General features: G+C 37.7%; 3 protein-coding genes, 1 long non-coding RNA gene and 1 pseudogene across 4 annotated transcripts; 2 read left to right on the top strand and 3 right to left on the bottom strand.

Annotated features, from left to right (window-relative positions):
- The first annotated feature begins 2505 nt into the window (after positions 1-2505).
- Positions 2506-5494, top strand: LOC106314213 (probable protein S-acyltransferase 20). Its single transcript, XM_013752130.1, has 9 exons — positions 2506-2645; positions 2739-2852; positions 2922-3275; positions 3437-3505; positions 3592-3663; positions 3744-3872; positions 3952-4032; positions 4105-4305; positions 4400-5494. The coding sequence occupies exons 1-9, from the start codon at positions 2601-2603 to the stop codon at positions 5276-5278; spliced, it is 1944 nt and encodes a 647-aa protein (XP_013607584.1). The 5' UTR covers positions 2506-2600; the 3' UTR covers positions 5279-5494.
- A 25-nt stretch (positions 5495-5519) lies between these two features.
- Positions 5520-8153, bottom strand: LOC106314221 (annotated as a pseudogene).
- Positions 8154-8754: 601 nt separating this feature from the next.
- On the top strand, positions 8755-12662 carry LOC106314343 (gamma-aminobutyrate transaminase POP2, mitochondrial-like). Its single transcript, XM_013752230.1, has 19 exons — positions 8755-8917; positions 9416-9510; positions 9601-9685; positions 9788-9860; positions 9953-10050; positions 10202-10294; positions 10390-10463; positions 10557-10595; positions 10680-10768; positions 10845-10921; positions 11005-11079; positions 11182-11229; positions 11333-11416; positions 11504-11591; positions 11676-11754; positions 11895-11988; positions 12079-12157; positions 12242-12357; positions 12460-12662. The coding sequence occupies exons 1-19, from the start codon at positions 8873-8875 to the stop codon at positions 12535-12537; spliced, it is 1509 nt and encodes a 502-aa protein (XP_013607684.1). The 5' UTR covers positions 8755-8872; the 3' UTR covers positions 12538-12662.
- Positions 12663-14566: 1904 nt separating this feature from the next.
- On the bottom strand, positions 14567-15171 carry LOC106341850 (60S ribosomal protein L27-3). The gene has a single exon (XM_013780581.1). The coding sequence runs from the start codon at positions 15109-15111 to the stop codon at positions 14704-14706; it is 408 nt and encodes a 135-aa protein (XP_013636035.1). The 5' UTR covers positions 15112-15171; the 3' UTR covers positions 14567-14703.
- A 1646-nt stretch (positions 15172-16817) lies between these two features.
- On the bottom strand, positions 16818-17715 carry LOC106297952. The gene is made up of 3 exons (XR_001261453.1): positions 17523-17715; positions 17262-17403; positions 16818-17032 (listed from the first exon to the last, which is right to left on the bottom strand). It is a non-coding gene; the product is annotated as an uncharacterized LOC106297952 (long non-coding RNA).
- Positions 17716-21784: the final 4069 nt, after the last annotated feature.

Below are 21784 nucleotides of genomic sequence, written 5' to 3'. Positions count from 1 at the left end.
AACAAACCTTTATTGAGAACAATGGGGATCTTTTACCGGGAACTTTCACATCGTGCAAGTAGCTAAAGTCTAAAGCAATAAGAGACATCGTTGGCAGATGTCATGTAAAACCTCCATCAGTTTCTGGTATTTACAAAATTAGAACATATAATATGTAGACACCATTTTTATCCTTTCCAAATAGCATGTCGAAATAAATTATGGTTATCAAAAATTACAATATTTGCATCTATAACGATGATTTTATCATGAGAAAATTGAATTTGGAGGAAAATTTGTTAAACCTAACTTTTGCTGGTACCAGACGAAGAGATTGTGGACGTATGACAGTGGCATAATCAATTGAAGAATTGAAGATTAGCCAAAGTTCTTCATCAAATCTTTCGTTTTTATGACTAAAGAAATTTTTCCTGGCGTTCTATGTTTCCAACCACTGCGATACCTGAATTATCAAAGAAAACAATCATAGGATTGGCAATCTAATCATCACTAAGACCCTAAAAATCAAAACCCAGAGCAGACCTTTGAGCCGAAGTGGGTAAACTGAATCGATCCAAAGTGGGTAAACTGAATCGATATAAAAAATGTTGATTGTTAATGAAAGGTTTTGTGTAGGGTTTGATTACAGAGGAGGGAGACGAAGCTGCGACTAATTGCTTTTAAATAACAATAAGTATAACTGAATAGATAGAGAGGGAGAAGACGATGATGTTCAGGAGTTGAGGACTGACCTTCTTATAGGTGAATAAAACATCGCCTTGAAGAAAAATAAAAGCATTGAATGATCTGCAGTGATTGTTGTGGGTCAAAGGAGTAAAGATGGTTCTTAATGGCGATGAATGGGTGAATCCGTAACGTTTTGGAGGAGAAGAATCTAAGATGAACAGACGCGAACGAAGATCGACCCAAAGATTCATCAGGAAGATTCTTCTCACACAACCTCCAGAAACTCCACTAATGGCGATATTTCTTAATAGGATGGATGCAGTAGCGGTCCTGACATTGGAAAGACCACAAGCATTTTTCTAAAATTTGGCCTATTTTGTATAGTATTTACTAAAGTACCATATATATACATCGATAATTTGTTTAAAAAGGCTGGTGATTGGTGTGCTTCTCATCAGGGCCGGCACTGGATGGATGTCTCACGATGAATCCTAGAAGAAGATGATGGGTGTCGTGAAGAATAAGATGTTAACCTTTCAATCAGACTGAGTTATTGTCTGTAATAAAACATCGCGTTGTATTGCTCTTTATCGGATTGGGTTTTATTAAGAAAATATAAAGCCCAGACACAAACAGAAGCCCACATATATGACACACTAAATTAAATGAAACGTTGAGTTTTGGTCGACGTCACACGTGTCGACTGGACAAGGCGCGACTTTTTGATGTGGCGGATGACGTGGTGCAACAGAAAGGAGACAAAAAAATTTTTATATATATAGATTTTTTGGTGAAATGTCAATTGTAGAACTCAAATCCAAAACCTTCAGAAGCAAAATCATTAATGACTTTTAATTAAATTAATGGAATTAGATATTTTAGTTTGTTTTCGTCATTTCTTATAATATTGAGAAAACCAAAAAGTCTAATAGTGGCGAGTTTTTTTGTTTCTTATAAATTATTCCACTAAAAATGAATTTTTACATTTTAATGTCAAAAGTTTACTACTAAAATTTCTCGACAGATTCCACTCACAAAAGTTAAAAAGAAAACTTTGAAAAAGTAACTAATTTAAGATACAAAATATTAAAATGACACAGAGTCATTTTGTATAATATAATTAGTCCACGAGATTAGTCCTCAACTCCTCATATAATATAAGAGTTATTTTTGGATTCATCCTATAGGGTATATAGGGTATATAGGTGAACCATCGACCAATAGGATTTTGTTATTTCATATTCGATATTTTTTTAAAAAAATAAAACAAAATATTGTCAAGTTATATTATGTTTTTAAAATAAAAAAGTAAAAAAAAAAAAAATAGTAGTTACAAAAAAAAATTAAAAAAAAAATATTTGTAACGACGTCAGCAAAACAGTAAATCCTAAATCCTAAACCCTAAATTCTAATCATAAACCTTTGAATAAACTCTAAACCTTTGGTTAAACCCTAAACCTTTGAATAAATTCTAAACTCTAAATCAAAAACACTAAACATTAAAACACTCAAGGATTTAGGGTTTAAGATTTAAGGTTTAGTGTTTTCGATTTACAGTTTTGGATTTATCCAACGGTTTATGGTTTAGGATTTAGGGTCTAGTGTTTTGCTAACGATGTTAAGAATATTTTTTTAAAAAAATTGTAACTACTATTATTATAAATTTTTTTCACCTTTTTATTTTAAGAACATAATATAAATTAACAATATTTTGTTTTCTTTTTTAAAAAATATTGAATATGAAATAACTAAATTTTATTGTTAGGTGAATCCAGAGCTATTCCTATGGGACCCGAATAAGTCATAATATAATTGTGTCAAGACTTAATATGACTTAAACCTGCCACAGTCAGAGAAAGACTGCTATCTTCTCGGTCGTGACGTGATTAAGAGTTTCGGGTTGGTCCCTGGTTCTTGTCGCTGCTACAGAAGCTATGGTGAGGAGACACGGCTGGCAACTTCCCGCTGACACTCTTCAGGTAGTACTCCATTGTAATGAATCGAACTCAGTTCTGCATGTTTCGATCGACAACAGCTACTACTTACTAGTTTGATGATGTTTTGGTTGTTAGATGATTGCGGTGACGGTGTTTTGCTTGTTGGTGGTCGCTTACTTTGCTTTCTTCGCTCCTTTTGCCGGAGGACGCGTCTGGGAATACGTTTTGATCGGTGTTTACTCTCCGGTGGTATATGTTCAATGCTTTATACTTCCATAAGGCTCTTCTTGTGTGTTGATGGATTATGTGTGTTTGCAGGCTCTTCTTGTATTCGTTCTTTATGTTCGGTGTACTGCTATTAATCCTGCGGATCCAAGAATCAGGACTCATCCTTTATCGGCCAGAGATATCTCCAGGAGTTTTAATGAATCTGGCAGTCAGTTGCAGTCTTGTCCTTCAGGTGTCTCAATGAGTTCTACCTTTGCAGCAAACTCTAGTGTAGTCAGAGGTTCTGTAGGAGATGATGAAAGAGTGGACTCTGTTACTAGAAAATCTTGTTATAATCCTCTGGCTATGCTCTGTTGTGTGTTTGTTCTTGATGACTGCTGGAAACAGGAAGAAGAACAGGGAAATAGCAGAGTGGGTATGTATTGCATGTTGTGCAATTGCGAGGTATAATAATGATAACATGGTTCCAAGATTCAGAAAGCTACAAATAAGTCCCTATTGTTTTTCTAAAGTCCCTATTGTTGTGTATGTCAAGTGTACACACGTATGCTCTTTAGACTTTATATGTGTAAGCCTCGTTGTTCTGAATTATGGATGTTTCACAGGTACATACGTCCAGCAAGCATTGTAGGAGATGTGACAAATGTGTTGATGGTTTTGATCACCATTGCAAGGTAAACTTTCTATCTGATGTTTTTTTATTGCAACTAGGTTACTCTTGTCTGGGATATTTTGACTGGGAATGAAATGGATGATACAGTGGCTTAACAATTGTGTCGGCCGCAAAAACTACATGAGTTTTGTGTCTCTGATTACTGCCAGCCTTGTTTGGGTATGTAATATGATTTCCTAATGAACTTATTTTTTTCACTTAAACCGCTAATAATATATAGGTTACACTTTCTACATCAGCTCATTATTGAAGCAGCAGTGGGAGTTGCAGTGATTGTGCGTGTATTTTCTGATAAGAAGAGAATGGAGACAGAAATTGTCAATAGACTCGGAAGTAGCTTCTCTCGAGCACCTCTTGCGGCAGTTGTTGTAAGCATACGTTGTGTTTGGCATTTGATATAACAAAGCTCCTGTGTTCCTAATGTTTGTCTCTGGCAAGTTATGTTAGGGTGTTTGCACTGTTGTTACCATTCCGGCATGTTATCATCTGGCCCAACTTCTCTTTTTCCACACGTTGCTCATTAAAAAGGTCAGTAAAAAAGTTTGCTGATGGGATGTTCCAATATAATCAACGTGAGCTTTGTCTTATTCTTATGGGTAGGGACTTACAACATATGATTATTTACTGGCAATAAGAGCCATGAGCGAGGCTCCAGCTGGAGCATCTGTTGACGAGGAGATTCAGAGTGTGCTCTATTCTCCCTCCGGATCTGCCACAACCGGCTTTAGTGGTGGAAGCTCTCTCGGGCCATCACACAGAAAGGGAGTCTGGTGCACTCCACCTAGAGTGTTTGATAATCAGGTAACTCCAAATACTTGTGTTCTATAACTCATACATATCATCTAATTGTTTGCATACATGTTTTAGATAGAGATGATGTTTATTTCTGTTGCAGGATGAAGTGATTCCCCAACTAGGCTCTCACATGGTCCCGTCCACCGTAGATCCAGAGAGAGGCATCAAGGCTCCCAAAAGATCCGTCAAACGCAGTGCATGGAAGCTAGCGAAGCTGGACGCAAATGAAGCTGCGAGAGCAGCTGCCAGAGCCAGAGCATCTTCATCTGTCCTGAGACCAATACACAATCCCCATTTACCTGATCATGAACTTAGTTCCGTTGCCGCCACGGTTAGTAGTGTAAGCACAGATGCAAATGTGGCTGCAAGGAAGGAGATGCGGAACAATGATTTAAAGCCATCTCTCTCTAGAAACTCCTTTGCTGCACCAAGCCAAAGTAGCCGGGATGAGTATGACGACGAGTCAGTCACACTTGCTCCTCTCCCTCAATATTCTACAGTAAACGGCCATCGCTTCTCTGCAACAACAACAGCAACAACCCATCACACGCACAGAGGAAACAGCGCTGATCCACTGTTTCTCTCTGATCCTTCAACTTCTCTTCTGAGAGTTGTGGGGAAGACATCAGTTGTTTGGGATGCTGAAGCTGGGAGATACGTATCGTTAGCTCATGTAACGACAATGTCTCAAGTCCGCAATAGATTGCCAGGCACTAGGAATCAAAGATCCATTATTCCACCTCAAGATTCATCAGCGTTAAAGGCTCCTCTTCCAATGCAGCAAGGCGAGAGAAGACTGATATATACAGGTGACTCTATCTTCTTCGGAGGACCTCTTGTTAATATCCAGACTAGAAATAACCCGAGGAGTGAAGTAAGAGAGGGACAAGAGAGATTGGCATCAACGTATCATCAAGATGCAAGATATAGAAGAGATTCAACCTCACACCAGCTTCCAGTGTTTGCCCCTCCACTTTGACGTATCTTTCCACTTGCTAAAATATTCGTCCCTGCACTTTAATTAAACCACTTTGTCCTTTCAAAGAGAGATCATAAGCTATGTAATAAATTCTTATGATAGCTGATAGTGTAATATAATCACTCTTTAAAAATTAGAACTTATACAATACAACGTACTATATACATGGGGGAAGAGCCTGAAGCACGAGTCTGTTCTTCCGACAAAAACTGTTTCACAGATATACCCCAAACACCTTATATTATAATACTACGCACAGAAAAAAGGATGGATAACATAAATAACAACAACAATGAAGGCAGAAGACGCCAATATCACGTTGTTCTCTTCTTGATCGGTGAACCAAGAAGCTCTAGAGTCTGAAAACCAATGTGTTCCCCCACGTTTTTGTGTTTCTCTTTATCAGAAGCTCCGTATGTACAGGGACAATGGGAGAGGCGTTTGGACTGACGATTCTCAGAGACTCTGGCAAGTGCTCTATGAAAGCCTCTCTTTTGTTGGCTCAGAGTTGCGTCTTCTCTGGTTGTAGGCAGAGTTGCTTCAACTGCAACTTTTTGAGATGTTGGCGTGAGTGTTCCTGCTCGGTTGGCTTTAGCTGACTGAGATCCTAAGGACTTTCCTGCTCAAGAACATTCACAATCTAGACTTAAAAGGGCTATTCACTCAAATCATAAAAAGGGGAAAGAAAGAGATCTGACCACTGTTTGGCAGAGTCAACCGTCCTCTTGAAGATCTATCTGGCTTTCTTGATCTTTCTTCCGGATTGCTGTGCGATCTCGAACCGGCTACAGGTCTTGAGTTAACTTCTACAGCAAGATCTTTTTTCTTTGACATAGCCATGGACACCACTGGCATGCTTGAAGATATTCCAGGAGAAGACGAATCACCATCAGACAGAGATGGTGGCCATGTTGCCTTCTGACTTGAAACACCTGACACAAGATTTGAAGTGTTTTGCGTCTTGCTTGCACTTTTCATCTGCGTTTTATGCACAATCTCAGCCAGCTCCATGTTCTTTTCACCTAATTTCGCATCCTCCATGAGGTAACTGTCAAGAAACCGGTTCTCCCATGGACGAACAGCCATCCATCTTTCCAACCAGTTCCATCCCCAGTTGTTTTTCTCAGGTTGAAAGCTACTGTGCGCAGATAACTGCCTAGTCCCTGCTTGCCACTACAAGAGAGCAAGTTAAAATGTAAAATAAAAATATTTTTAAAGCCACAAAGAAACAACATCACCGTAGTTAGGCAAAAAGATAACTTTCACTGCAAGAAAAGCGACCATTTGATTTGCAGAAGTTCCATTAACAAGCAGCTTCAGGGGTGAGGTTAAGACAATAAATAAAGAAAAAAAAAACTATATCAAAGAGTTTGGCTACAGCTTCAGTTTTGCTACCATAGTGTTTGGTAAAAGATTAGTACTAATGATGAGAAAACCTATAAAAATGAGACAAGACTATTCAGGAATGATATAATTAGTACAAAATTAACTAGAACATAGAGGTTGCGAGTGACCTGGTGAGTCAAAGCATATGCCATAGCCCTCTCACGCTTAGCTGCAGCTTCCTGCCTCTTTAGCAGCTTTGCTTGGATCTGTTCAACAGAACCAATGCCATCGCACCAACCTTCCTGAGAGATGATAACAAATAAGTGTATGAAGATCATAAATAACTGAGACAAGTGAGTGACATGTCACCTCTATTTCTCGAACTCGGGCTTCATCTGCTAGCTGTTGCTGTAGTTGCTGACGCGTTTCACTCTCCAAGGCGAGGCGAACACGTCTTGCCCGTACACGAGCCTGGACTCTTACTAACGCTTGCATGCACCGAAGCGTCACAGCTGCTTGTTTTCTCACAGAGTGTCCTCTAACGAGGGCTTGAAGTCTAACCAATCCCTTCAACGCTCGTAAAGCCCTTCTAGCCTGAGAGAACGTATCATCTTTTTCTCAGTCCGGTGACAATAGCAAATGACAACACAAACAAAGGCGAAAACACATTACCAGAAAGCCTCGAAAAGCTGTTTGGATGCGTGTTGCAGCATAATGTTCCTTACTTTGCTCTTCATAAGGTGCACCACAGTAGGATTGTAGTGAAGTTGAAGTATCTATTACACTATGCGCATATGGATCTTGAAATCCATCTTGAAGCTTCTTCTCAGCGTCAAAATCAACTGAATGTTTTCTCCTAAACCGGCTCTTGCTTGCAACCTTCACCTTTAACCAATTGAACAAACATTCAATGCAAATACAAAAATAAACGTACAGTCTTTAAACCAACACTGGCATATTAATTAAGATAAAGAGATTCTCTAGTAATGAAAGAGCGTACCTGATCATCCATGTTTGAAGACCTTGACTTATTGAAACCAATCAATGCTTTGATCCATCTCCCTGAAGCACCCATTGTATCAAAAACTTGCAACGATCACCAAGATGAGAACAACCTGCAGGATTGCATTTAGCAACAGAATTACTCAAAAAGAAACAAACTTTCTTCCTGGGTTTGATCATTAAGCAAAAGTAAAAGCAACACATAAAAAAAACTAAATTGAGTAAGCTCGGACAATATTGGATCCCAACTAATCAACTATTTATAACAAGAAATAAGCAAGCTTTGTAATCAAAAGAGGAGAATTGAGAAAGGAGCAGACTTTAGAAACTCCAGAGGAGGAGAAGAAGAAGAAGAAGCAAAGTTAGAAACTTTACCGGCAGCGGTGTGTGAATGAGTGATCTTTCTTCAGTCACTGATCTTCTATCTCTCTAACTCTAAATTTGTGAAGGATTATTAAGAGATAGGACTTGACTTGATAAAATTTGATTCTTTTTTTTATCGTTTTCCCTCCCCTCTCCACAGATACGAACGAATGATTGCAAGCCGTCGTCAGGTGCTACATTGCGCCGTGGTAACCTGAACTTGTCAGCGTTTATTGAGCTATAAAACGGCAAGCAGTTTACTTTTAAGATATTTTATTTCAGTTTTGAATCATTAATGCATGCATTTATACTATATAAACAATAATAATAATTGAACGACAAAAGTGTTTATCTGATGTGACGTGTTGTTATCATCTATGATATGAATGTGACTGATTTATATTAAAAGTAGTAATTATGGTTCAATCCGTAATCTTTTGGGTGCATATGTTAAAGAAGGTAACCAATGACTACAGTTTATATCAGTACTGAAAATAATTTCATTCTTTATCTCACCATTACCACCATATGTTATTATGCTAATAAATCTTACATAATCAATCATAATTAATTTTCTCGTGCTAACTTTATGCAACCAAATTTGAAATGTGTATATTTCTTTTATCTACCAGTTGGCCTAGTTGGTGCGTTTTATGATGGCTGCCAAATTAAATATTTGTCTGAATAAAAACACTAAAATAATGTTTCCAAATAATAACAATGACTCAATGACACGTCATAGTTCAAAATCAAATGGAACTCTCAGAGAGATTATAATAAGACGATGATGATGTTGCTCCTCGTCTCGTCTGTTAATCAAAAACCAATCTAAAAAAAAAAACGCTCACTCTCATTCAACAGGTTCATCTTCTCTGTTTCTTGGAGCTTCTGTCTTACGGAGAAATGACAATGATCAACAGCCTCCGACGGATGGCTCGTTCCTCTCAGGTTCTCTCCTCGATACCATCGACTTTCTCTTCACTCGCTCCGTTCGATGATCTTCTCTTAGGATTTCTAGATAGATGATCTTCGATTGTTTTTCTTTTACCTAGAGATATTTTTCACGAATTTAACCGAAATCATTTGTTCTCTGGTCGGCAGCACTCGTCACAGTTAGTGCTATTACTATTAGTAGTTCAGGATTCAGATGAATTGTTGAACTGTCTATTTTATTTATTTTCGTTTGGAATAACCAAATTGATATTCCCATCATTGACATGGATCTTGATGAAAAAAAGGAGTATTCTTTTTCTTTTTTTTGGGGGATTCTCCAGTAATCAGGGAACCTTTTTAATTTATTTATATAATAATATTCCAAATAGTGATTTCGAAGGAATTTTACTTTTATAGACTAACTCAAAAAGTTGATTTTGATCATCATCTTTCATAGCTCAAACTAGTCCTTACTGATAAGATATATCTCTCCTCTCTCTCCCGTATGCGCAGGTTACTTTGCAGAGCAGGAGGTATGCTGCTGCTTCTTCTTCTGGTTCGAGGATCTTTACTACAGAGGCTTCACCCCAGAAGCAAACCATAGTTGGGTCAGTTTTACACTCATGATTTCTGTAAATTACCAAAGCCTTAATGAGCTTGTTATGAATAGTGGAAAAGAGCTATATTTTTCTAAGCAGGTCTAAAGGGCATGATATGCTGGCACCTTTTACCGCTGGGTGGCAGAGTGCTGATTTACATCCTTTGATCATTGCCAAATCAGAGGTGATCCTTCTTCTTTTCTTTTTCCTTTTTGGATACACCATTAATACTTTCATCAGTGTTGAGTGTTAAAAATTTTCTAAAAAACTTTCATTATTCTTACAGGGAAGTTATGTGTATGATGACCATGGCAAAAAGTATCTTGATTCTCTCGCTGGTCTATGGTGTACTGCCTTAGGTATTTATTATTCCTCATTTTCCTTCTATCATTTTCTCTTTGTACATGCATGGATCCAACCTTAATTTGATTGGTATCCAAAATTCTTGTAGGAGGAAATGAGCCACGCCTTGTTTCTGCTGCCGTGGAGCAGTTGAAAACCTTGCCGTTTTATCACTCCTTTTGGAACCGTACTACTAAGCCTTCTCTGGTACTCAACACTTTTCCTTCTGTTATCATTATTATTATGTGTTTTCTACAGTCTGCTGCTGCTTTCAGTGTGCTGTTAAGACTCAGTGCAGCATACTTGATAGATATATAGGAGAATTTGATCACTGTTGATATCTTTTCTTGGAAAACAGGATCTTGCCAAGGATCTTCTAGACATGTTCACGGCTAATAAAATGGCCAAAGCTTTTTTTACAAACAGTGGATCAGAGGCCAATGATACCCAGGTTTCCATAACTATACACCGTACCTTTATCCCCCTATTGCCTAAGAAGTTGACCTCTAAGATTTTTGCTCATAAATCTCATGTATGTTTATGCAGGTCAAGCTGGTATGGTACTACAATAACGCACTTGGAAGGCCTGAAAAGAAAAAGTTTATCGCCAGAAAGAAATCGTAAGAAAACGATATTTGCTTGTCATATTTGTGTGCTTGACTGTGTTTTATAAGATCTGAATGTTCTTATAACTGCGGTGCTATGATCTTCAGGTACCATGGCTCCACTCTAATATCAGCAAGTCTGTCCGGGTAAGATAAAACATAGTACCTCTTTAGAAGAAGTGCCAAAGATTTTCTTTTTTCTTATTAACAAATGTAATCCATTGTTTTCAGCCTTCCAGCACTGCACCAAAACTTTGATTTACCTGCACCGTTTGTGCTCCACACAGATTGCCCTCACTATTGGCGTTTTCATCTTCCAGGTATGAGTGTGACTCTCACTTCCGCTTTACAAGTTAAAAGTAATCTTTGATTCTAACCTTGGAATCGTTTGTCCAGGTGAAACGGAAGAGGAGTTCTCAACCAGATTAGCCAAGAATTTAGAGGATCTCATCATTAAAGAGGGACCAGAAACAGTAAACATTCAACTGAAATTGCCATCCTTATGCATTGAAGATAATGTTGGCATCTCAATCTAACATAAATGTCTTCTTACTAGATTGGTGCTTTTATCGCTGAACCAGTCATGGGTGCTGGTGGTGTGATACCTCCACCTGCTACTTACTTTGAGAAGGTCATTTTCATAAACTTTGTTGGTACTAAGTACATTTAGCAATGATTATGCTATTTCTTGGTAATAATGTACCAAGTACATTGGTCTCTTTCTGTATCGCAGATTCAAGCAGTTGTTAAGAAGTATGATATCCTGTTCATTGCTGATGAAGTATGTGCATATCTAATTGAACCCATGTTCACTATTATCACTCCAAAATCGATCAAGAAGAAAAGATACCGTTAAACCATTTGTATTTTGTTTGGCCTTTAAGGTGATATGTGCATTTGGAAGGCTGGGAACAATGTTTGGCTGTGACAAATACAACATCAAGCCAGATCTTGTATCATTAGCTAAGGTGAGATCTTGCAGACCGATTAGTAGCCTTTTATCCTTGTTGGCAAATTTCCCCGGACGATTGGTAAATGTTTAAATACATATGCAGGCACTTTCTTCAGCATATATGCCGATTGGAGCCATTCTTATGAGTCAAGAAGTAGCAGATGTCATTTATTCTCAAAGCAACAAGCTAGGTACGTTTTTAGTTTTGCTCAACGTTGGTAAGACTCCAATGTTCTCATCTTAAAAACCACTTTTTTTTTTTTTTGGTATTTCAGGTGCTTTCTCGCATGGATTTACTTATTCTGGTCATCCAGTTTCATGTGCTGTAGCGATTGAAGCGTTAAAGATATACAAGTAAGTTTGTCACTTTGCTAGTTCATTCAAGTGTGCTGAGTTTAAAACTGTAATTTGCCAAAAGCTCAAAATCTGTCTCATAGTGAGTAATTTTCTCTTTTATTTATCAGCATTTTCTGACGTTGATATTCATATTACAGAGAGAGGAACACACCAGAGCATGTGGCCAAAGTTGCCCCAAGGTTTCAAGATGGTCTTAAAGCTTTTGCCAAGACTAGTCCTATTATTGGAGAGGTATGTATAGTTTCTCTTGATTGATTACTCACCAGCTTTTCTTTTCAAGTATTTGATTGAACAGTTGCGCATTTTCGTGATAATTTTCAGATAAGAGGAACGGGTTTGATTCTCGGGACTGAGTTTACAGACAACAAGTCACCAAACGAACTATTTCCACCAGAATGGGGTAAAAAACACAAAAACAAAAAGAGTCTCCTAAACTCATTTAACTTACTAAGATCACTACACCATTGTCAACTAATGTTTACAGGTGTTGGCGCATATTTTGGAGCCGAGTGCCAGAAGCGTGGGATGTTAGTCCGCGTTGCAGGTGATAGCATAATGATGTCTCCACCGCTCATCATCTCACCTGAAGAGATCGATGAGGTGAATTTACGATTCTTGAGCTATTTGTCTGACAAATTTTGTGACCGGTTCCCTTCTTTTTATTTTTCTCCCTCATTGGGTGTGTTGTTATTATTTTGGCAGTTGATAACTATCTACGGGGAAGCATTGAAAGCTACGGAAGAGAGGGTAAAAGAACTCAAGACTCAGCAAAAGAAGTGAGAAGCAAAGTTACCAAAAAAAAGTTGTTTAGAATCTCTCATCTCTCTCCTTGGACTGTTTGCCATTTGCTTTACACAATTCACAGTTCAGTTATATGCATAATAAAGCATCCAACTTTGACTCCATTTTTCTCGAGCTTTTCACCACATGAATGCAAAATGGCGTTAAGGGTTTAGTGATGACAAAATCATAAACAATGCAAAGTATCTTTTAATACGCAAGTCTTAATTAGTGAATTCTGTGATGAATATATACAACAAAGACACCTGAGAAGTGCCTTATGATAAAATATGACTGGTTAGGTGGGCGAGACCAGGAGGAATATGGCCTGACAACTGTGTTATGCGATAAGCCTAGTGACTCTGAGCTGAATCAGATTCGCCGCTAAAGATGAAGGAATGTTGCCATCTTGATAGATTTAGCACCATAAGATCTTTCACTAGAGCAATTGATCCAGGGATTTCTCCACGGACACTGTTTCATGAAAGACCAAGTTCCATTTCCACTACTTTATTCATAACGCTGTAGAAGACACAGAGGGGAGGGTCAGCTGATTATGATTGAAAAAGAGCTAATGACACTGCAACAGAGAGTAAAGGTGCAAGAGGCATGTTTATGGGAGAGTTTAATACTAAACAGACTTGGCTACAGATTCGATCGCAAGGTCTACGTCTAGACTGGACTCGGTGTATTTGGTTTTCGCATGCAACTCCAAAGTATTCAGTTATCAACGGGTGGATGGGAAACTGGTCCACACACCACACAAGCCAACACTTCATGCATTCTCTGCAGTGCTCCAATAGAAATCATATTTTCTTTGAGTGTGGTGACTGAAACTGAAGCTTATGAAAATGAATGGAACATGATTCCGGGTTTTATTTTATGCTGGACAGTTCTAGGAACAAGACCACCCTTTTTCTCACTCTCAGTTTTTCAGACAACTTATCCATTACTTGTGGAGAGTGCGTAATGGTAGGCAACATGGCGAACAGAGTATCCCTTCGGGCTTGGGCTCGACTACAAAAGGCAATAGACAAGCAATTTCGTAATCGAATATCATCGATTTCAGCTAAATGAGAGAGAGATATGAGAGAGATGGAATTGTTGTTTGTCACAAGATAAATATTAGCTCTTTCTGATTATAGAGAGTAGTTTCATGTTTTTTCAGATTCTAGATAATTGAAAACAGAGTCGCGCCATCGAAAAGCAGTCTTTTTAATAGGTCAACTTGTGGATTTTGCAAGAATTTCAACCTCAAAAGAAGAGCAATGTGACTGAGTTAAGAAGTTTCCCGTCTAATAAATGGTTGTAACCAACATCGAGTGTCCTTAAACTGCTGCTGTTGAGAAATACACTTTCCAGTTTTCGACTCCAGTGATTATTGCCAAGCCTCGAGGATAAAATTCATTCAAATCAATCGCACTAGTGCTGTTTACAAATGCCAGAAAATACGAAACTCAAGTTCAGGTTCCACAAGGTTTAATTTGAATATTAATTGGCTTTGTGAAATTGTTTAGCTTGGTCCTTGTGTTCTGTTCGTTCAGATGATAAGTGGAAGAGACAATGGTTGCCTCAAAACATTTGGAAGTGGTTGACATAAAATCTTTCTTAATGACTCATTTGATCTTTATATCGACATTGAGGAAATGGAAAACCAAAAGTTCATTTTTTACCTAATACAATAATTTATAGTAGTGTTGTTGATCAACTTCTATCTCTAAGATAGCATTAGATCAATCAATAACTCAAGAGTAACAACTTTAAACATGCTTTCAGACAATCAAAGACAGAAACTACAGTGGAAAAACATTAGAAACACGTCATAATAAACAAAACCAATTCTAAATCTATTGTAACAAAAGCCTATACGTTTTAATCATATACTAATTGAAGAAAAACGAATCCAGAGAAACCCCATTTCAAGAACAAATCAATCCATCATTCTAAAACTAAAAACCAGATTTTATCAATTGGGGGCTTTCAGCTAAACTATTAACCCAGTGGAGATATATTAATTAAAGCACCAATATAGGAAATGATCATAAGAACAAAACTTCCAGAACCAAATTTCAAACCATTAAGTCTTAAACCATCCAAAACATGTTCCACAAACTACAAAAGCATACTGTAGATTCCATTACAAAAAAAAAAAAGGATAAAAGGTTCTCAGAACCTGAGCTTGGTGAAGAACCACCTGTTCTTTCCAGTCTTGAACCTCTCCTCGAGCTTAGCCTTGGCCTCCTTAAGAGCCGCCACCTTCTTATCCTTCGAAGACAGTGCTTCGAGAGTGGCCACTTCCTTCAGATCCACGTCAAGCGTGTAACGAGTAGGCATCAGATGCTGGTAATTCACCACCTTGATGAAACACTTGACCCTCGACTTCTTCGCCGTCTTCTTGGCCGAGTCCTTGCGGATGACCTTGCTCGGGTACTTCTTGAGTCCGGCTACGAGGCAGTGTCCGTAGGGACGCTCGCGGTTTCCGTCGTCGAAGGATCGGATGATCACCGCCTTCTTGCCGGCGTAACGGCCTTGAAGGAGGATCACCGCTTTGTTCTGCTTTAGAAACTTAACCATGGCTCCTCTTCCGGCGAAACGATTAGTTGCTGAGAGAAACGACGGAAGGGATTAGGTTTTTGGGGTTTATATTGTGTGCTACGAGGAAACCCTAAAGGCGTGAAATGAATCTAAGTCGGCCCATATAACATGGGCTGGGCCTACAGAAATCACTATTAAGAAGTTTGGGTTTACAGAATTAAGGTCAAAATCTTAACACAATATTACGTTTGAACTATTTTTTTGTTAACAAAAACTAAGTTCAAACTTCATTTCAGAGTATGATATCAAGATATTAATTCTGTTCCAAACATTTTTTTTAACTAATAAGTCCCCCAAGTTGTCCGTTGATCAAGTGATTCCAAGACTGCTGAATTTGCAAAAACTAGCTCTACACAGTGGCGGAGCCACAGTGTTAGCACATGGGTCAGCGGATCCAGGTGGATTTTCTGTTCAAAAAGTTTTACTGGTATAATTCTATAAAAACTACGTGGATTTTCAGCAGTCTTGGAATCACTTGATCAACGGACAACTTGGGGGACTTATTGGTTAAAAAAAATGTTTTACTGGTATAACCATTGATAATTTTAACCAAGCGATTGTGGTCGAGTGGCGCGAGGCGAATTCGTTGGTCTTAAGGGCCGCGGGTTCGATCCTCCTCCTCAGATATGCCCAAGTGTTTGGCCAGGCAATTGAGTATCTAATTCCCATAGTAACAAATGGGCTGCCTCGCGCCGAGGGGTTAGTCCTCTGGGGATTGAGATACCTCCAGGTTAATCAAAAAAAAAAAAAAAAAAAAAAAAAAAAACTATTGATAATTTTGGCTAGATGAACCCTGTAAAACATGTTTATTTTTAGAGATTGACCCTCCCATCTGAATTTTGGGAAATTGCCAAAAATCTCATTTTCAAAGTATTATTTCTTTTTATGTATACACTAACCACTTTTACCCTCGTCTTCAATGAAAGGTAAAAGACATTTATAACATTTTGATTAACTTTAACAAAAAAAAACATATGATTAACTAATCTAAACCTAAAACATCAATTCTAAACCCTAAATTATCAACTCTAAACCCTAAACCATGAAACATCAACTCTAAACCCTAAACCCTAAACCCTAAACCCTAAACCCTAAACCCTAAACCCTAAACCCTAAACCCTAAACCCTAAACCCTAAACCCTAAACCCTAAACCCTAAACCCTAAACCCTAAACCCTAAACCCTAAACCCTAAACCCTAAACCCTAAACCCTAAACCCTAAACCCTAAACCCTAAACCCTAAACCCTAAACCCTAAACCCTAAACCCTAAACCCTAAACCCTAAACCCTAAACCCTAAACCCTAAACCCTAAACCCTAAACCCTAAACCCTAAACCCTAAACCCTAAACCCTAAACCCTAAACCCTAAACCCTAAACCCTAAACCCTAAACCCTAAACCCTAAACCCTAAACCCTAAACCCTAAACCCTATTTTTGAAATATCATCTTTACTTGGTTGGATTCGAACTATTTTCACTTCCTTGACTTCATAGAAACAAAAGTATATATAGGTAAGTGTTAGAAATTTTAAAAAGAAAATAAAACATTTTCTCATCTAATTATTCAATTTGGGTTAACCAGACCCAACCCTCTCGTTTAGGTCATTAACAATTGCGCGTGATGAACCCTATCACATCCATTTGGTACTAATTGACTTGTTTTATGGATACAGTTCGACAACCCAGATTCACTTTAGTGTATAATACGTTCACTTAATATACCCGAAACATAACAACGACAATCATCCACAGAGTATATTCCACATAGAGAGTAATTATGTAAAACAACTATCATCAAATATAAGCTTCTTTTTATTACAGCAATAATTTACATAAAAATTGTAAACTCCGGAGTCTCAGAAGCATGCGTCCAGAACACAACAGCAGCATATGGCAGCACAACTGCCAAAAGACAAGACCACTTAGATTAGTTGTCCATTTTTTCTCTTAACAATTTTTATGTAGAGATGCGTGAGTTTATTTAAAATAGCAACAGTTTCTGAAAACCTAAAACACACAACATTTCCTTTAGCAACGTACGTAACAGTACATGGTTTAATTTTGAGTATTTTGCAATAAATTGATCAACGTATTAATCATATAAAAGTAAATTGAAAGAATATGTATATACCATCCTTTCCAAAACCCATCGCCCTTAGACTTCGTCTCCACTGCGGCCGCAGGAGGATCACCCAACATCACATCTCTTGTTGGATAGCCTATCGGCGGGGGGCCTGTGTACTGCCCCTGTGGAGGTTTTTCCACTACAGCAGCTAAAAAGAATAGTAATTAAGTTACATAACTAATTAGTGTTTATGGACTAACTGTTGGAAATTAATACGGATATCGATATCGATCTTCAATTAAAAAAATGACTGAAGAAGAGGACTACCAGAAGATTGGCTGTGATCGGTTTGGAGCATTCTAACTTAATGATAAGCTGACGGGAGCTGAAGATTATGAAGAGGAGATCGAGTGTTGTGGTCTTAATTTAAAGTAGACGAATATTATGAAGTCTTATAAGAAACTAAATCATTATACTAGTAGTTATCAAGGGTTGGTGATCGTATATAAAAATAGCTAGAGGTTATGAAGACGCGGACGAGAAAAGCAGGTATGGACTTGGTAACATTATTTTTTTTTGAAAAAAGGCTTTCATATTTAAATTGCAATGCTGAAAATAAAGTTACAAGGCTATGAGTTTTGACATCATAGAGATCAAAGTAAAGTTTGGGAAAGAAAGATGATTGACAAAATCATATGGAGCTAGAGAATTAAAGCAAAACACTCTGAGCATTTGAAGAAATTGAGAGAGGGATTAGCTCACTAAATAACTTTAGTTTTGGTCTCCGTGACGACCTCTGCCTCGGCAGCCCCGGCTTTTGCGACCTCTTACCGTGTGCCATTGCATATCTTGGACCTTCTGAGATGGTTTCAACTCTCTTCCATGTCGTGATCTTTGAGCCATTTCATATTCATTAAAATAACCTGTACAATCACCTGTGAAAGGAGTAAAAGACAAACCTCCAGAAGTAGATGGTGGAATATCATTTGAAACTTTGGGCGGGGGTGTTAATAAAACACTCCCAGTGACTGAAAAATCTCCCAGAGTAGCTGCATGGTTTGTATTAAGCGGAGCATTTTCAGACAAGGCTGAATTGCTAGAAGGAGTGTCTGTTACTGTTGCTTTAAATATGGTGGCTGGAGTAGATGGTTCTGACTCAGTAGTTGTTGGGAGGATTTCAACAAAGGATGAAGGTGTAGAGGCTAGTACTTGGCCATCAAATACTGATGTAGAGTTCAAAGTAGCAACTGATGAAATAGGCAATGCTTCCATGGCTTGAATGACTGTGGTCGAGACTGAAGTGGGTGGAGCATGGATTGAACCAATATTCTCAGTAGGTGAAGGAGCCATAAAAGTACGGATATTTTCTGTGTCTGATGAAACGGCAACAACAGGAGTTCTTGTGACTGACGCAACGGCAACAACTGGAGTAGAAACTGTCGGTATAGTGGCTGAATCAATATTTGCCACAGTAGCAGAAGCAGAGATACTCGTACCATCTGGAATAACTTCAGAGACAAAAACAGAAGGGTAAACACTTGCAGCAGGAAGCAACTTGGTAACATTATTGGAGTGGTTAAATTCAATTTATGTATTATAGAATCTTATAGTATGTGTTAATAATAGTTATATATATAATTATATATATATATATATATATACTATGAAGGTTTTTCCAAGTTTGATTTTTTATCCAAATATAGTTCTTAATTAATGAATCTAATCTATTAAATTAGAGTCCTATTTTTATCTACTTAAAAATTGTCATTTTAAATTTTGGATTTCACATTTCATTAGAAATAAACATCTACAAAATTTATTGTTAACAATTAATTGATTGTTTTTATATGTATTTGACTATCCTATATTTGCTGAAGTTGTGCCTATATAATTATATAATGTGTTAAATAATAATAAATTTAAATTTCATATACAAATCAAAATGTTTAGCAAAATAAAGTAGTATGTATGTAATCTACTTATCGTATACATTAACAAGATATCAATTTTTTTTAATAAAAATGTGTGTAATTTGTTAAAATGAAATAAAAAGTTAATGTTTTGATAATGAAAATACAAAATGTAAGTTATATATAAAATTAAAAAATATATGTGCTTCGTGCGGGTTAAACTCTAGTATTATATGATCCAACGTTGGACATGATGTTATGTTTGAAAACTAACGTGTTATGAAATTTATTGTGTTTGCGTTTATGATTATTTGATTCATGGTTATTATTTCATAACTATATATACTTTCATCGAAACTACTTTATACAAATTTATGAAATAGTATGGTGTTTTAATACTTGTATTTAATATTTTCATCAAAATGTGAATAATTCTCTTAATATATATTGACATTTATGTCTGAAACAACCAAAAAATGTACTAACGACGCCGTGTTTGAACAACCTAACTCATTAATTTACCAAATTTTGCTATGGTCCTTAAAATTACGCGTAAACTGTTTGAAATTTCTAAAGTATTAAAGATTCGGTTTTCACTTGTGAATTTGAAGTTATACGTTAACTAGAGCATTAGGTCTTTGAAAATGAAAGAATATTCACTAAAACATTATAATCTTTAATGCTACGTACTAGAGCTCAATTTTGATTTCGCGACAGAAAAATATGAAAATTATATATGGGTTATCATTCATTGAGATGGTTGAGATATCACTGTTAGGTATACTTAACTTTTTCAATAAATTTTTTATTTGTTTGAAAGCCCTCTAAATAAGTGCGTATTAGTTAAGAATCTAAGGTGGCGGCTTAAAGGATAATGACGCAATTTCAAATTAAGGAGACGATGTGATATCATTTTGAAGAGAACGTGTAGAAGTTTAGACCATCTTTATCCCTAATACTCTTTTTTTTTTTTAACGTCTGAATCGATTAATAATCGGAAGTGGTGGAAGCACCCAACAAAGAACAAACCTTGACAGTCAAGGTAATGAAAATAAAGAAGAAAACAGCGACAACATTCTAAATAAGAATCAAACTTCGCTTCTGATTGTTTCTCTAGCGATTCGATCATGAAGCCAGGAAGGACCCCCCAAAGCCAAATATGATTGGAAACGTCCATCTCGAAGCACACTCTTCGCAATGTCTTTAGCGATTCCATTGGTCGAAATCTTTTCCTCATCAAAGTCCAGACTTTCAAACTCTTCCTTGAGATTTCTGATTTTTTCCAACAAAATTCTGTATCTAGGCCACTGTTGAGGCTTCTTCAGAGCTTCTACTACGTACCTCATGATAATCCACAACAACCGTCACTCTCGATACTCCTAGTTCCCGCAAGCTAGAAAGAGCCCATATCACGCTTCGGAGCTCCGCCACAAAGCGATTAGGTGCGTGAGTTATCGCATCACGAGCATGGTATGAGACTTTACCTATCTGATCTCTTGCAATCCAAGCAACACCACTGAGAAGATGAGCATTCCTCCAGTTTGCATGAATATTACACTTTATGACTCCATTCTCAGGCGGATTCCATTTATCTTCACTCTCCAATCTCGTATTCGTATGAGCACGAGGAGGTTGTACCTTGTTTAACTCGAACCATTGCTCCACTTCTTCAAACATGGCTCGTAAAAGTCTCGCTGAGGATTCTTGTACGTGAGCGTAGATAACAGAGTTCCTGTTTTTCCAGATTAATCATAGCACCCATGGGATAGAGTGTCGTATAGCCTCTGTCTTACTCAAGTCCTGCATTGCATCAAAAACATAAGCCACATTCTCTTCCAAGGAATGTTGTAGAACCCCTGCAGGCAATGCTACACCCACGTCTGCCCAAATTCGAGAAGCCGTCGTGCATTGGAATAAGACATGGTTTATAGTTTCTGCTCCATCATTGCAGAGTTTACAGGCCGGCTCCACACCCAGCCCTCTGGAATTTAGCCTCTCAGCAACAGCCACCGCTCCTGATATAACCCTCCATAGGAACATTCTAATTTTTGGTAATGTGGGGATTTTCCAAACACGTTTCTTCAAGGCAATCCGAGTGAGTTCTTGAGGAGAGATCTGACCTGCTGACTCCATTTTTCCTTGCAATATCAAATCGTATCTTGTTTTGACTGTGTAAGCACCATGTTGAGAGTAAACCCAAACAAAGCCGTCATTAACGTCACCTGGAATCATTTGTCTGATACGGACCACTTCATTGGGAGGAAAAAGTTCCGTCAGCATCTCAACATTCCAGTTCCCTGTATCATCCAGTAATGTTTCCACCTTTAGATTAATATCTATGAAGGTTTGTCTGTTAACTGGACGAGGAGGCACCCCATCCATGATCCATTTGTCTCCCCACACCAGCGTAGATCTTCCATTCCCAATGGATTTTGTGAGCCCCTTAATCAATAGTTCTCGACCAAATATGATACTCCTCCAAGCATACGATGGCCTATACCCTTTGCCACATTCCAAAAACTCTTTATTAGCATAGTACCAGCCTTTGTAGACTTGTGCTAGTAGACTTTGCGGATCGCTTAGCAGTTTCCAAGCTTGCTTGGCCAGCAAGGCTTGATTAAAATCTTCAATGTCACGAAAACCAAGCCCTCCTAACTCTTTCGGCTTACATAAATCTGG

This window comes from Brassica oleracea, chromosome C1 (assembly GCF_000695525.1).
Source record: "Brassica oleracea var. oleracea cultivar TO1000 chromosome C1, BOL, whole genome shotgun sequence".
NCBI classification, from domain to species: domain Eukaryota; kingdom Viridiplantae; phylum Streptophyta; class Magnoliopsida; order Brassicales; family Brassicaceae; genus Brassica; species Brassica oleracea.
Note: the sequence above shows the minus strand (reverse complement) of the source record. Positions and strands in the feature narration are given on the sequence as shown.

Bases quoted from the DNA above. Each gene is read 5' to 3' on its own strand.
- LOC106314343 (XM_013752230.1), top strand. From the start codon at position 8,873: ATGACAATGATCAACAGCCTCCGACGGATGGCTCGTTCCTCTCAG. The intron at 9,861-9,952 runs GTATTTATTATT...AAATTCTTGTAG, and splicing joins TCTATGGTGTACTGCCTTAG to GAGGAAATGAGCCACGCCTT. The intron at 11,755-11,894 runs GTAAGTTTGTCA...TTCATATTACAG, and splicing joins GAAGCGTTAAAGATATACAA to AGAGAGGAACACACCAGAGC.
- LOC106341850 (XM_013780581.1), bottom strand. From the start codon at position 15,111: ATGGTTAAGTTTCTAAAGCAGAACAAAGCGGTGATCCTCCTTCAAGGC.
- LOC106314213 (XM_013752130.1), top strand. From the start codon at position 2,601: ATGGTGAGGAGACACGGCTGGCAACTTCCCGCTGACACTCTTCAG. The intron at 3,276-3,436 runs GTATAATAATGA...GATGTTTCACAG, and splicing joins GCATGTTGTGCAATTGCGAG to GTACATACGTCCAGCAAGCA. The intron at 3,873-3,951 runs GTAAGCATACGT...AAGTTATGTTAG, and splicing joins CACCTCTTGCGGCAGTTGTT to GGTGTTTGCACTGTTGTTAC.